We start from the raw sequence: 17,106 nt of genomic DNA on the forward strand, positions 1-17,106 counted from the left end.
AATTGCTTTCCTCAGAAATTTAGTTATTGCTCTTTTCCTTTAGTTTGCAGTGTTGCTGTTAAGAAGCAAAATGCTATTCTGGGTCTTGATTTTTCAGATGATTTTTTTTTTTTTCTTTTTCTTTCTCGAGGCTCAGAGGATCTTCCTTTTTGTGTGTGTGTTCCTAGATGTCATATTGCAGTGACTCGATGGCTCTGTTTTCATCGTGTAGGCAGGGCACTCCGCAGGCTCTTCTCATCTGGAGATTTACAACATTCAGGTCTTCAGCACAGCGCTGTAGCTATTTCTTTGCAAGTATTTTTCTAATTTCCTTCCTATATTTTCTCTGTTCTGGTTTTTGGTACTCCTATTATTTAACATGGCATTTCCTGAACTGGCCTTCTAATTTACAGCTTTTCCCCCTTTTCTTTTCTATATTTTTGCTCTGTGCTCTGCATAATTTCTTCAACTTCATTTTGTAAGGCATTCTATTGGAGTTTTTCTGTTCTATCACATTTTTAATTTCCAAGAGCTACATTTTATTCTTACAATGATCCTTTTTTATAGATTCCTGCCCTTCTCTTTTTGGTACAATATCTTCTTTTCTCACTCCGAGGGTAAAAATGGGAGTTTGGGGGAAAACTTTTATTTTTTCTTTTCTGTGCCAAGTCTATTTCCTACAGGTTGCTCTTTCCAGTTTGTTTGGTTTGCTTTTTGGGAAAGAGATTATTTTCCCTGTTGGTAATCCCTGGGAACCACAGATGAAGATTTAACAGTCTGGGTCCTCAACGGGTTACCAGTAAAGCAACAACGGAAAGGAACATGTGAACCAGAGACAGGGAATAGTTAAATGTTTTCCCTTCATAAAGCATACTTAAAATAGTTGGGAAATTGCTTTATCAATCAATCAATCAATAAATAAGAAAGATTATTAAGAACCTACCAAACCCATCACCCTGCCATCAGATGCTACAGGTTTAACATAAAAGAAAATTAATAAAATGGAAGCTTCGCATGGATGTCAGCCTTAAAGATTTACATATATACAAGCTATCTCTTTAAAAATCTTATTCTAGAGGGTAACCAAAGTTAATACAAGTGCCTCTTATGATTGTAATCCAGATAATAAATAAAGGTGAAGGGAATTAGAGTATGATCAAATGAAATATTCAAGGAAATCACTTATAAAATAAAGAATCTAAGCAATGATTATTTAATGGCTACTATCATAACAAAAAAGAGAGACTAGACATGAGGTACCTTCTGATAGAAATATCCAACTCCACATATCAAGTATTTTTGCACAAAAAAGATCAAGCTTCCAAATGAGGATCAAATTACTGAGCTAAAGCAAATACAAAGGACAGAAGAACATGTTTAACAACACCCACAGGGGAGAATGAAATTAGCAAAATGAAGAATGCAAGGAATTCTTGAAACAATTTCAAGGAAAACAAGAAACGAGCAAGAATTTATAGATTAGAAGAAATTTCAGAGATATTTTAGTTCCAACATCTGGACCTTATTTGAATCCTGATTTTAACCAAAAAATTACTAAATATTTTTTGAGACAACCAGGGAAATCTGAAAACTAATTATTTGATGACATAAGGAATTATTGTTTTTTTTAAAAAAAGGTCATATTTGTTGTGTTTAAGAGAGACCTTGTCATTTAGGCACAGATGCTAATGAAATATTATATTGAGATTTGCTTCAATACGATCCAGTAGAGAGGGGAGAGAAGGAGGTGGATGAAACAAGATGAAACAAAATTGGCTATGACTTTATTATTTTTTTTTGAGCTGGGTGGCAGATACATGCTGGCTTGCTGTGTAGGCTGAGCATCCCTAATCTGAAAACCTAAAATCCAAAATGCTCCAAAATCCAAAACTCTTTGACTGCTGACATGATGTTCAAAGGAAATGCTCATTGGAACATTTCAGATTAGGAATGCTAAACCAGTATGTATTCTGCAATATCCCCAAATCTGAGAAAGTCTGAAATCTGAAACACTTCTGGTCCCAAGCATTTTGTGTAAGGGAAACTCAACCTGTACTATTCTCCCTACTTTTGTATGTATTTGAAATTTCCCATAATAAAATGTAAAACAAAACAAAACAAACTATTCAAGTGTTTTAAAATTCACACTTTTAAGGTCAAGTGTTTTTCCCAAGTAGGTGGGCACCTGCACAGTGCACTGAGATGGCACAGAAAGAACAGGCACTTGGCTCCAGGCCGACTTGAAGATAATCTGACTCTCCTCTTCGCCCTCCACATCCAATCTATAACCAATTCCTTCTGACTCTCCTCCCCAAATACATTCCAAATCTGTACCCACAATCTCTCACCTGGCCCACTCTAACCTCCTTCCCATGCCCCCGTAATACATTTTCCACATAATCTTTGTACGATGTCAATCAGACAAAATTATGTAAATGCTTTAAATATTACAGTTGTTTCTCATAGTATTTAAAGTCCAAACACCTTCCTGTGCTCCGGCTATGCCTCTAACTTCATGTCTTCTCATTTTCTTTCTAATTAGCACTGGTCTCCACATTTTCTCAAACCTGCCAAATGTATTTGTGTCTCACGGCCATTGTACAAGCTACCCCTATTCCTGAAATGACTTCTGCCAAATCCTCAAAGTACTAGCTTCTTTTCACTATTAAGGTCTCAGCTCCAATGTCACCTACTCAAAGATAACTTTTCAACTCACTTCCTCCATCTCATTACTCTGTTATTTTCTTCATTTCAATCAGAAATTTTCTGTTTGTCTATTTTTTGGCTTTTTTTTTTTTGATTGTTTGTTTTTGGCCTCTCTCTCTTCAGCAGCCAGGATCCTTCACCTTGTCCAAACAACACAAGTTTCTGGAAAGCATCTGATGCTTTGAGAAAACAGGCCCTGAGCAAATCATTATTTCTTGTTATATACAATGAAATGGTATTTAACAGTAGATACAGAAAAAGAGTGAAAATTTATGTCTTACCATACAATATAAGCTAAATCTAACATTTACTCCTGCGCAATAAAGAATTTGGTAGGTTTCTGTTCCCAGATCCTAGCAGGTAACCTCTAAACTCTTAGAATTTCCTAGAGATTGGAGTGTCTTTTTATTCATGGTGGGCCCCTGTGACCACACCTGATACTTCATGCTAATGAGGTGACTCATGTTGGGCCCCTCGATAGTTTGGGCTAATGAGATGACCCAGGATGGGGGCTGGACATGCCAGAAAGACCAATCATGTGATTACAGGTTTGCAGATTTGAGCCACATAATACTGGTCTGACCTCAAGGGAGAGGAAGAGAATAGAGATTAATTCACATGGATGATGATTCACTCAATCACTACATGTGGTGACTGAGTGAAAAACTCTGGACAGTGAGGCTCAGAGCTCTGGCTCAGCTCCCCTGGTTGGCAACAGTCTTTGAGTACTGGCATACTTAAGACTCCACGATGGTAACTCTGAGTACTTCCCACTGGAGTGCTCTCTGCAATAACTCACCTGATGAGATCCAAGGGCTGCTTTTTGTATATGCTTCGAGGATGAGCCCATTCCCTGTACAGAAGATATCGTTCACTAGGGCAGCTGCGATCCTCTGACGGATAGCGGAATTTGCACTGTGAAGAGAAGGCAACAAGTGAACCTCACAATCACCATGTTTTCACAAATACGTTTATTAAATATGGTACTAATATTTCACAGTCATTTGTGAATAAGGGGTCCTCACTTGCTGGAAGGGGCAGAATTATCATTTAGTTTTTAGTGATTCTAAACCGGGGCTATTATCACCTTCCTTGGGAGCCATTTGCGAATGTGTTGGGGATGAATGCTTGGATGTTACAACCCCAGGGAGCCTGCAGGTACTTGGTGGAGGCCCCAGGGATGCTTAATGTCCTACAACATTTAGGGGCAGTCCTAACCAGTGAAAAACTGGGCCACCCAAGTGCCAAAATCACAAGGGAGGGACACCTGATAGCCAACCCCCTCCTTGGACAGTGGGGAACCTGGATGTTGACTGGTTAGCAGCAAGGCCAATTCTAAAACCCAGACTTCTTTGTCCTGGGTTCAGCAGTTATTCTGTGACAACATGTAGGAAATAAACAACAAAGACACTTGACATCATGTTACACACTTAGCTTATTCAAGAAACAAAACCTTTTGCCTCTGCTTAAATTCAGTGGCCCTTTTTCCTATCTGACTCATTTTTCTTCCTACTGTACTAGACCCAGATTACTACCCAGCCATGGCTTGGCATGGGCCCTGACCTCTACTCACTTCTCTCCCAAATACCATACAGGATCATTCCCTGGCCTGGATGTGGGACCCTGAAATTAGAAGGGGCTTTAGTGGGAAAGACCTGGGCATGGGCAAATGTCAAGTGAATACTATAAAACCTTGGCATCCCAGATTAATGTTCATGACAGCTATTTGCAAGCATCCCCAAAGTTCATGTCATGCTATCACTGCTAATTTTGCTAGGGCACAAAAATAAAACACAAGCGCTGTCTGGTTGGACAGCCACACTGGGCCTCTTAGGAAGCTGAGCTTCTGCTTCTCCATCCAGCTTCCTGTTCTCTACTTATCCGTGTATGTATCAAGTAGGTGTTTAGTGTCTTAATTTTATTATCTTATTCTGTACATTTCACCATTGTCTTCATCCACAAATACATGGACTACACACAGCAATTATCAATCTCAGTCTTTGTTTTCTTTGGTCTTAGAGATTCAGATAAATTGACAGTGAATGTAACAAAGTAATAATGCAACATAATATTTAATTTACTTCAATGACAGAAGTTATTTAAACAGCTTTAGATACAATGTCCCTGCATTTATGGAATGATTAAGGGTCTGAGATAGTCATATTTTAAAAATTTCATTTCATGAGAAATGTTACCAGCGAGAGAAGTACTCTAGAATTTAAGGGGCTATTGTAGACTCAGAACATAATCCTCAAAAAATATCAATAATCTGTGGTATTGCCATTGTGACAAGAACCCTGACAGATACCTTCTTAAAAGCCCTGGGATATTTCTGGGCACAGTTTGAAATAGTATTTCAGGGAGAAAACAGTTTGTGTAATGGGAAACGATAAATAAGAAGCTCTAACATGTATTTTGCTTACAAAGAACTAATACTTTTCTGGTTGATAAAAACATCCTCCAGCAATTATGAAAACAGATAACACTTATACAGTACTTATTATACACCAGGGCTAACATTTGACACTAAATAATTAATCCTTGTTACAACTCTTTTAGGTAGGTACTAGTCTTACCCCTATCTTACTGATGAAGAAACTGAGGAACTGGGAGGCTAAATGACTTTCACAAGGTCATCCAGCTAGAAAGTGGCATTTCAGCCCTGAAATGCTAATACAGATTAACTGCTAATCTGTCCTGCTTTATACAGTAACTATGGGAGAGATAGCATTCATTCCTTTATTCGCTCCTTTAAAATGAGCGCCTTTTCTCTGCTGGGATCCATTAGTGAATAATACAACCTGCTTCTTGCCCTAAATGAGCCTGTAAATCTTGCAGTGTATTATCTTCATGCTTTAGGAAGGAACTTAACATCAGGAAAGACAGAGCTTCCTTATTGTCAATACCACAGTATACATTAAGTTTTTTATTTCATTTTTGCCATTTGACTTACATCATGGAGTGGGAAAGCCGCCTTGTAGATCCCAGAATTTACAAGTCTATTAATCCCAAACTTACTAACGTTGTTTACCACTTGATACTTGACCCGGGAGAGGATGAAGTAAACCTAAAAAGATTCCAAAATACACAGTATGGTTTATATACTATAACTAACCAATCCAATCATTGTTTACTATTGGAGCAGGAATCTGTATGCATATTTCTTTCTTGACTTTTCTTTTAAACAAAACTAAACCAACCAAACCAACCCACTAATTATTCAATAGTAGGTTCCAAATCACCCCAAGAAAGCAACTAAATTTGGTTTAGACTTACAATGCGGCTTCTGGTGGCTGGATTGAAGAAGGAATCTCTATCAAGAATGTAAAAATCATTGATCCGGTCCTTCTCAAATGGGGCAGTGAAAAACTCTTGCTCTGGCTTGATGATACTTTCATCCACTCTGAGGACTTTGGTAAACCAGTTGAAAGTATCAAAGGCTGAGAACCGGGTTTTCAGATCATTGGGTTTCAGAGGCAATTTGATGTGCATTATTTCAGCATATGTACATAACACCTCCCACGGTGCATGGACTTTTACAAATACAATCTTGTCATCCAAAACCTATGTTGGAAGAATAAAAACACAGACGAGGAAACCAACTATTTTTACAATTTTAAAACATATAGATTTTTCTTATGTTGCTGATCATCTCAAAAAGGTATACACACACACACATACACACAGGACACCAGTAAAAGTGAAGATAAAATAAAAATAAATTTGCAAACCATCATAAATTTTACCTTAAAGATAATTTCTTGTAGAATTTAAAAAGTAATTCAAATATCGTTATTTCATAAAACTAATAATTTAAATGGAGAAAAAACCAGCTTGTTAATTTGTCCATCACTCCACCCAAATTGGTGACTAAAAATTAACACACTAGAATATTCATTGCAGTGCTATTAAAATGGAAAAATTTTATTTTCCTAAACCTAGAAATAAGCTATTAAATTTCAATATCATGTTATACGGCCATTAAAAAATGATATCAAAGAATTACATTTATTGATATAGAAATGTATTTAGTATATACTAAAGGAAGAAAGCAAATTATAAAACTGTGAAATGACAATTCTCCTTTTTGAAAGGAGAATATAAAAAAGTTTAGAAGGACTACAGGTTTTTTTCTGGATAATTAAGACAGATGATTTTTGACTCTTCTTACATTTTCTAATTTTTATCATAAACTATTGTTTATATAATAAAAAACTTTTAAAGGTTCTTTAAAAAGAAAACAATCATTCATACATGCATTCATTATTAAATTCTTCAGCTATTAAAAAAGATCCGCTGGCTTTGATCAGAAGAAAACACCACATTCTATACAATGCAGATTTTGATCAACTCCCTTCTCTGTCTGTGACCAAGTTGTGGCTGGGACTGCATGTTTCTAATGCCACCCCAGCATTCCAAGTGAATAATGGTCAGCCAAGGGTTGAAAAGGGACCCACACTTACTGATCTTGTGGCTTCTAGCTGCAGGCCCTGACAGATGAGGTTGGATTCATATGCTTGTCTTTTTCTCTGTGAGAAGAGATTGGAGTATATGTTAGACCTTTAGTTTTACCACAGGCAGAAAAGCAATTTTTTTTTTTTTAAAGAAAAAATAAAACTGAACTAGTTTGGACCTGATGAAGAGATACATCTGCTCAAAATGGAACAGACGCAATGAAGCTGCTCTTGCTGTTGGTAGCCTGTGGGTGCTGGATGTCCAATAGAACGCTGGGAGTACACTTGGATTCCTGGGCACTCTGGGAAGCCCTTGGTTGTCCTGGTGGGTTTTCAGCCACTTGAGGTACATAAAATCTCCTACTTTGGCACAATCCCAAGGACTCATAAGAGCACACAAATGTAGCTTTCTAAGTCCTATTCACTGATGTTATTTTTCAGAATTGAAGATTCCATAGTTTAAAATTTTTATTTCCATACCAGATATTCAAATGATTCAGTTACTGAATTATTTCATCCCTGCATGCCTTGACCAAATTCAATAAAATGACACAGATGATTTTGGCAAAATGCAAAGGATATTTTTTTCTCTCTGCAGGACTGAAATATTCATGATAACATGTGTGTCCACGTTACACGGCCATTTCAAAAGATGTAGAATATACTATATTTATTGATATTAAATTCTATATGGCTAGACTTTTGCCAAGCTGTGCCCTAAGTTGTAAGAGAAGCATGTAAAGGTGAAGTCTTGTTTAGCCTTTTGATGATGAAACAGTTACTCTGCTTTGTAAAATGAAGAAAATGGGTGGATATAAAGGTGAGGAGCACATGCTCTGCTATGGTTTGAATGTATACCCCAAAAAGCATGTGCTGGAAACTTAATGCCTGATGCAACAGTGTTCAGAGATGGGACCTAATGTGAGATGATTAGGTAACAAGGGTGGCATTCAAGGATTAATGCCGTTACTGTGGGAGCGGGTTTGTGATGCACAGCTGTCTCCTTCCTAGCCACTAGCCATCCATCGGGGAGCCGTTCCAAACTTTCAAGGTGCTCCTTATGCTCTACGCCTAACTACCAGACACTCCCTGTGAACTCCTGCAGGTTTCTTTCTTCCTACCTATCAACAGCTGGACACCATTCTCTTCTTGGTGTCAGAGGTCCATCCTTTTTTTTTTTTATCTCTTCTTGAGCTTATTCTGCCAATACTTTCTCTTTTTCTCTCCATTGCGCTTACTCCTCAGCTAACAAACACATCAAATGTTCCCCATTCTTAAGAATATTAAATTCTTCCATAGCCCTGCCTGGCCTTCAATCACCACTCCTACCCTCACCCCGAGAGATGTTTGCCTTTTAATCTTGATATCATTAGCACCTAGAACGAGCCTGTAACAGAATAAGCGTGCAATAGATGGCCGATGAATAAATAAATGCAGTGAAACAGACCAGAGTACAAATTACTGCAGTGTAGCAAATGAGCTCCCTTGTCCTGAGCTCCCCAAATTTTCCATGAACTTATATGTACGAGTATTACAGGATATGATGTAGAAGGAGAGATATGGTTTAATTCTGGTGCACACTAGCATCAGATAGTGCAGAGGCATCCAGAGAATGAAGTGATTCCCAGACACTTCAGAGGTGGAATTTCCAGATGACAAAAGAAATAAGGTTCAGAGACCCCAGAATGAACCATCCCCATGGGATGGCAGTTCTGTCATCAAACATACCAAACACAAACTACTCCTATCTTGGTTGTACCAGCTGTAACAACCATGAATGCAACATGCTGAATAATGCAAGTTAGACATAGTTCCTTCTCTATGGAATTTCTAAACTGAGGCTGCTCCTCCTCCTCCTCCTCACCTTGTGGGACTCCTCTCAGACTTTGCTCTTCCAAACAGCCCCTTTAGCTCTTGCAATTTTGGCTTTCCTCTGACTCCAAGGCATAGTGGTTAGATCCACAGAGTCAAATTCAAATCCTGGCTCTGCCATTTACTAGCTCCGTGAAATAACAAACTCTATAAGTATCATGTCTTCATCTCAAAAATCAGAGAGGAAATAGTTTCATCTTGGAGTTGTTTTAAGGATTAAATGTGATCATGGGTATAAAGTAGTGAGCCTGATACTTGGCATGCAACAAGCTCTGTAAATATGTTAATCATTATTATTATCCTCTTTCTCTGCCTTCTAACATGCTCAACTTCCCTCGTTCCTTTAAAACACACACACACACACACACACGCGCGGCGCGCGCGCGCGCAAAAACAAAAAAACCCTCTCTATCCTGCAGGCCTTACAGGCTTCACCTCTTCTTTTTAATAACAAACAACTGACAAAATAGGTAACCCCAATTAGAAATATTTCTCTTCAATCTTATTTTAAGGCTTGATAATATTCTCTCAGAGAGAGGTACTGTAATTTATTTAACCAATCTCAAATGAGTGGATATTTAGGTTGTTTCTAATTTTTCATTATTATGAAAATCCTTGTAGAACAATCTTTGTGCATCCATTATTATTTCCTCAGGATAAAGTCGGAGAAGTAGAATTGTTAAATCAAAGACTGTATTCAATTTTAAGTTCTTTAATATGTATTGCATACTGCCCTCCAGAAAGGTTGTACTAATTTATCCTATTTTAGTCTTTATCTAGTTCTTTACAAAGAATTCCTGAGATATTCACCTGATTTCTCTCAGGATAATTGGTAGACCTTGGAGGTGGTTTATAATGCCCTCTATTTTACCACCAACTATAAATACTTAAACAGTTAAATCAAAGATAGGACATTTTTATTTGCTTAAACGTGTTAATATATTACCTTGGTGTTACTTTAGTAAGACAGTTCTTGTTATTTTCTTTTGGCATGGCAATTCACAAAGAACCAGTGGAATATTTTAAAAATTGATCAAACCAGTTTTCTTGGTTTGTCAGGTGGCTAAAGTAAATTAGCATATGTGCTATATTTGTGAAACAGGCACCTATCAGGAAAAGACTGCTTACTTAAGACTGCTTAAGTCTCTTTAATATAAAGTCATCATCTTTACTTCTCTGTAGAATTTACACTTGTATAAGTAACAGTGTTCTTGACATTTAAAAAATTAGGCTAGAGTTGTCTTCCACATTAAAAATGAAAGGCGGTTAATGTTGCATATTGGCTCAATACATTTTTTGAATAAATGGATATATGAGGCCACACAATTCTTAACTAAAAATTATCTATGTGCCTTTTTGGAAAACCTTACATATAAGAACCTAAACCTAGACTATAGTCTATGATGTGTATTTGTCAGTACAAAATGATTAATCCAGACCCTTTGGCTCTTAAAAAAAAAAAAAAAAAGCCTAGCCATACATTATATTGCGCTTTTAATTCCTACATCTCTAGGGGAGAAAATTCATCTGCATTGCAATCAAATCTATCTCTTTTTACCTCCTAGAATTCTAGAAAAGCCAAAATGACTGTAATCATTGAGGAACTCTGTACATCTCTAAAAGATATATGTGATTCCATTACTGCTGGTGAAGAAGGGTACTGGGGGTTCAAAGTGAAAAATGACAGAAGTACCCACCACACTCCAGAAACTGGAATTTATTCATACCTCTGTTAAGAGGTTAATAAAGCTGTCAGAGAAAGAAGGGATAAAGCAATCAAAATCACAAAGGACAGACTGGCATAATTTCTGTCTCTAAGCACCTTAGATTACATGTTATACATCTCATTTGGCTTAATAAAGTTATTGTGAAGGACTGACTTGTGAATTATACAGTAATAATACTGATTGGAAACACCAATATCTACCATTTTGTTTACGTCACCCAGCTTTTTCAGTGTAAAAAGCAGGGGTTGCAATGTCTAAGAAGTAAAATTACTGAATATGATGATATAGTGCAAATTGGTTGGGATTAATGAAACATATGCATAGATTAATCTGAAATGTCACAGCTTGGTTAGGCAAAGAACTGATGGTGCCTTCACTGTGTTTTCAACTTGCCACTCTTCGTTAAGTCTATGAAGGTGCATGAGAAATAAGTCAAAGGTACTTAATTTGTGAAAAAAAATTACTTTCTAATTACTCTAAGTGCTATTTATTAGTTATATATCATGTGCTGCTGAAGGTTTGGTAAGCCAAGTAAATGATTTAGTCAGGACTTAATTTAAGTTCATGTGTTAGTGATAAAACATTTAATGCTGGTGGACTAACCTGATAAGGAATCTACTCAAGTGGGTAATACGTGTTCACGAGGGAATAGGAAAAAGATGAGCATTTCAAATGATAAACAGAGAATGGAAGTGAACATTTAGCTGAAGTTCGTGTCCAAATATACTTTTTAAATTAACATTTTTTGGTGTATTTTTAAAAGAAATAAATACTAATTGTGGGTAACTTAGAAAACAGAAATTTTCAGAGAAGAAGGAAAAAAATCACCCATAATCCACTGCCGGGATAATCACTGTAAACATTGAGTGAAGAGTTTTTCAAACTTGTCTGCTTAGAAAGACAAAGTGAAGGGTTTAATTAAAATGTAGAGTCTTGGGCTCTCTCCTGGAGATTACTGACTCAGTAGGTTAAGGGGTGGAGCCTGGACGATCTATTTTTTAACAAGCATCCTCAATGACTCTTCTCAACAGACAAGTTTAAGAAGTACTGTTTAAGACACACCTTGTCTGGGCACACACGCATGCACGCACATGTACAGGTGCACTATTCTTCTGTGATTATTTATCCCCTTCAAGCCTGTCCTATACGAGAATTTGGTATAGTTGATTTTCAGCACCCCTGTACCTTTTCACAGATGACCCTCAAAAAAGGTGAGACACAGGTGACACAGGTACCAGGGCAAATGACAGCCTCTTCATTCAAACCTAAGGACACACCTCATGAGAAGCAATTAGGAAATAGTTTTTCTCTTCTACACACCTTTGTGAATATGTTGCTAAGGCTCTCAGTGAGATAAAATGGAATAATCAGATTTTACTTTCCAGGATTTCATTGTCCTCTTTGCTTGCTTGTCCGTTTTTCAGGTTTGACCCCAAGGACACTTCCCATGTTGGAAAGAAGAAGCATGATGTGGATTCGCCGCTTTTGTGCTGAGTACTTAAAAATAAAATCAAACATGCTTATACCAGCAACACATTCTGTAGCTATAATTTGAAACTGCTGATTCTAATGTAATTTATTCCTTTTAACCTACAATCTTAGTATCAAGTGAGGTGGGAAGCAAGGAAAAAGATAAAAATATAAAGAAGTGTTCCTGCTTTAGTCTAAAATATTGAGGGGTAGAAGCTAGAGCTGATTTCACTCCCTTAAACAAGACAGAACACCTGCCAAAAGCTATCTGGAAAGGTGAAACCACCCAACACTGGCTGCCATAATCTCTTACTAACCTACCCTAATATGAGCCTCAAGTTTCAAATTCATGGACCATCTGTGGCAAATATGTCACTCCCAGGAAATTTCTTACATTGTTCTTACTCCTTGTAATCTCCCCACCCTTCCGTCATTCCTTTATTTCTTCAGCTTGGAGATGGTAAGCCAATTTTTAGTCTATTCAATCACGGCTTCCCCTTTATGAGGCTTCATGCAATAAATTTCTCTCCAGAGGATCCTCCTACCAGAACACTATTTCTTTTGAACAATCGGTTTTGTTTTTATTGTACTGAAACTTTAGATCGTGTTATTGATAATATTTTCTTTTATTTAGCAATTAGGAAGTTCAGAGGCAAATTTGCATCTGATCTCTAACTTCCGAACAAGCCAGTTTATAATAAATCATTTTATTACTCTGACACATGGCTTCATTTTATTTTGCTGGCCTTTACATTTCTTTCACCTTTACTCATTAATTACTTTTATTCTTGATATATTTCTGTAAGTGACCTCAAATGTTTTTTCCCACTTTCCTCCTAATATTAATTTCTATTTATTTATTTAAATTGACAAATAAGAATTGTATATATTGTGTACAACATGTTTTAAAATATGTGTACATGTGAAAGGCTAAATCAAGCTAATTAACATGTGCATTACTTTTCATACTTTTTTGTGTGTGGTGAGAACACTTAAAATCTAGTTTCTAGCAATTTTCAAGAATATGTTGTTAGCAACTATAGTCACCATGCTGTACTATAGTTCTCTTGAACTTATTAACCTCCTAACTGAAATTTTGTGTCCTCTGACCAACATCTCCTCAATCTCTCCCCTCCCCATGCCAGCCCCTGATAACTATCACTCTACTCTCTACTTCTATGAACTCAACTTTATTCTACTCCACATGTACTTTTCAATAAATTATATATGAATAAACTAATGCAGTATTAGCATAAATAAGCAGGGAGCTAATTAACTATGAAAATTATATATTGCATGTAATGCCAATAATGAACAATTTATTTATATTGTCAGTTACCTTCTTACTAGCAAACAACCAAATACTTAATGTAGGTAAGGAGTCAAGCCATGAGATCACCTCGATGGATACCCCCCACCAAAAATAAATAAATATATAAATAAGTAAGTAAATAAACAAAAGCAATTGATAAAATTTAACACCCAGTTATTATAAAAACTCTGAGTAATGTAGGACTAAAATTAAACTTCTTTAACTTTTTAAAAGAAGTCTACTGAAAATTTATAGCAAGTGTGATATTTAATGGTGAAATTTTAGAAACACTCCCATTAAAATCAGAAACAATACAATGGTGACTACTATGCATTTCTGGTTTTATTTGAGGTCTTAGACAATGCACTTAGACAAGAAAAAAAGTAGTATAAAGATGGCAAAGGAAGAGCAAAACAGTCATCATTTGTAGACATTATGGTCTTCATTTGAGAGAACTTAAAAGCAGCACTGGAAACTATTAGAACTAAAAAGAGCTTATCAAGCTTCCTAGATAGAACTTAAAAAATTCATAGACTTCTTTTACACACAGTAATAAATCACAAACTGTAATTTAAAATGCTTCTGACAATAGCAACAAAAATTTAAAATAACTAAGAACAGTTAATAAAAAGGTACAAGATCTTCAGGGACATTATATAAAACTTTACTAAAGGATATAAGACCTCAACAAATGGAGTGATGTACTGTATTCATCATACTAAAACTTTCTGATGAACTTTTAAGCATTTCCAAAGACATCTCATCTGGCTTGTAAGTAAACAGTTCTAACCTTATGATGACTCATTTGAAATAAAGGATAAGAGTTTTAAAAGCTCACAGGATCTATAACCAATTAGTTGTCTCACAATATTTGAAAGTCTGGATAATTTATAATTATATAAATTAAGTTTGAGCACTAATATATTTTTTTAAATTCCTAATTCTACAGTCTGCATCAGCCAGATCCTTCTGAGATACACTAAAGAATTCTTAAGGTGAGATATAAAATACAAATTTATACTTCCATACATAAACTTTTCATCAATTTCAAGGATCTAAACTTTCCATCATCTATTTTAGGAATGGATAAATAAATAAAGATACACATTCAAAATTGCTTACACTGTTTTTGTGCTATCTAGACCTCTCCACCCTCATCACCATAATCTGTATTACACCATTATCTAGTCACGGCAAGTGTCAGGCTAAACAAAATTCAAAATAGATCAGTTCTGCCACTTGTTAGCAGTTCCAGCAAAAGGAGGTAGGAAGAAAGAAGAAATTACTAACAAACTGAGCAGGAGGAGTTGGAGAAATATATGGGAATTTGTTTTATTTAAAACATTTTTGCTCTCCACAATGTGGAGAAAACATATTTAGATATAATTAATCAAGTACTGTGTCAGACACTGCTGGCTGCCTACCAAACAGCCATTTTCCCTTTCTTTATTACTAAGAAAAGCCCGATTGTTTTTCAGGTACTAGGTGATCGGGTGATTCAGGAGATGAAAAAACAATCTTGATTAGTCAATGCTGATGATGATAATTTCATTCACCTTGCCAATAGGATTTAGGAATAGACTTGTGATAGACAATGAATTGTGAAGGAGGTCTGCTAAGAGCCCTTCTAGAGGAGTTTTCTCCTATCTTAAAAAAAAAGAGCCATGAAAAAGGACATTCCCCCTTTCTGCCTCTGGCTACCTGGAGTTGCAGCAGCCATCATGAAATCAAGAGAAGCCAATTTAAGAAGAGCCACCATATTGAGGATGTTCAGGCAGTAGAATGGAATGACCTCAGTATGCCAAAAAATTATCTAACCAACCTAGAAATGGCTCTATCTCCAGACTACTTCTTAAATGAGAAAATAATTATTTCTTTTCAGCATTTAAGCCATTTTAAGTTTGGTTTTCCTATTACTTGCAATAGAAAACATTCAGACTGATTCTGCACCAAGCATAGGACAAGCTAAACAAGTGCTTCTTGTTGAAATAACTTAAAATCATCCCCGTATAAAATCTAAATGTGAACAGTTTATGCTTTTTAAAGGAATATGTTAAGTGTTTTCACTGATATATGGAGACAAAGTTACACACTACTAGGAGGTTTGGCTAGAAAAGGATTTTTGGCTCAGGGAGGAGATGAAGCCTTTTCAATCTTCTGTTTCTGGTGTTTGTGGCCCTATCACTTTCATCTTTCTCCAACCCTAAAAAGAATTTAGTGATCCTCTTTAGATGAATCCTGGCAAAGTCAACATTGGTGTTGCTTTAAGAAGTCAATGTGATTTACACATACATTTTTTCTTTCAAAGAAAACAGGATTTTGAAATTGCCTTTCCTTGGTATTGTCCTAAATCCTCAGTAAGGCCTGACAAGAAGTATGATGAAACTCACAAATGTTTTCCAATAATAAAAACATGATTCGAAAGCTGGGTTTTGAATTGGGGGGAGAGTATAAATCAAGTAATATGTACAAATACAGACTAAAAATACTTCAAAGCATGGCTTATAAAAACACAATGGAATACTACTCAGCCATAAAAAAGAATGAAATTCTACCATTTGCAGCAACATGGATGAGCCTGGAGAAAATTATCCTATGTGAAACAACCCAGGTCCAGAAAGTGAAATATCACATGTTCTCACTCATAACCAGGAGCTGAATCCATAAATAAACAAACAATAAAGAGACACAGAGAAAGAAACAACAATCACAGTCATATGCTGAACTTTTAGGAAGAGAGAAAAGAACTGTGGGTATTAGAGATGGAAAAGGGGAGGGGGGAGATGAAGGGGGTTAATGAGGTATTGGTTAATGGACACAAAGTATGATTGCATATTATAATGATGAATAAGCTAACTGTCCTGATCTAACCATCACACATTGTACCCAATTATTGAAAATCAACATTGTACCCCACATGTATGTATAGTAAATTATCAAAAAGAAGGTAGAAAACAACATAGAATATAGAAACTTGAGTGCAAAAAATTTTGTATTATTCAGAGCTTTGTTTTGTATTAAATAGGTAAACTAGGACAACTTATTGACCTTTTGAGCCTTAATTTTTTGCATATAAAATAGTTATAACACTCACCTAATAGTGTTACCTTAAATTAAAATGTATACTTTATGTGTATTTGTGTCACCCAGCAGAGAATTCAACAGCCTCAATAACTTCTAGTTCACTTCATTACAGAATTACTATTAGATTAAATAAAATAATGCATTTGGAGGCATCTGGAAAACAGCAGATTAGCTTGACAAACTTACAAAATAATAAAATGATGCTTGAAAAAATAGCTTTAGGTATGTATAACCCTCATGATTCTTTTCAAGTCGACATTGAGAATGAACTTATTTTTCTGAATAATACCTTGTAGCCTTATCGAACTTCTAAATATTCCACATGCTAAAATAAAATTTTACTGTATTCCTTGAGGGGGGGGGATGTCAAGGTATATCAATTCATGAATTTAAGGACTGCCAAAATTAATGATGTTTTTTTTGTTATGATTTATGAGAGTTACTCTGGGACCTATGCTTCTGTCTAAAGCAAATGTAGAACTTATTAATAATATATGCAGCT

The 17,106-nt window shown here is 35.9% G+C and overlaps 1 protein-coding gene across 2 annotated transcripts in view; it reads right to left on the minus strand.

Annotated features, from left to right (window-relative positions):
- ANO6 (anoctamin 6) overlaps nt 1-17,106 on the minus strand; it is a 184,653-nt gene that overhangs the window by 63,072 nt on the left and 104,475 nt on the right. For both annotated transcript variants that reach the window (XM_063075340.1, XM_063075339.1), the window contains 4 exons: nt 7,149-7,214; nt 5,962-6,249; nt 5,639-5,752; nt 3,485-3,600 (listed from right to left, as the gene is read on the minus strand). In XM_063075340.1, coding sequence (XP_062931410.1) covers nt 3,485-3,600; nt 5,639-5,752; nt 5,962-6,249; nt 7,149-7,214 — 584 coding nt within the window. The remainder of the gene's footprint in view (nt 1-3,484; nt 3,601-5,638; nt 5,753-5,961; nt 6,250-7,148; nt 7,215-17,106) is intronic.

The sequence above is a fragment of the Cynocephalus volans genome, chromosome 12, assembly GCF_027409185.1.
Source record: "Cynocephalus volans isolate mCynVol1 chromosome 12, mCynVol1.pri, whole genome shotgun sequence".
Lineage (NCBI taxonomy): Eukaryota > Metazoa > Chordata > Mammalia > Dermoptera > Cynocephalidae > Cynocephalus > Cynocephalus volans.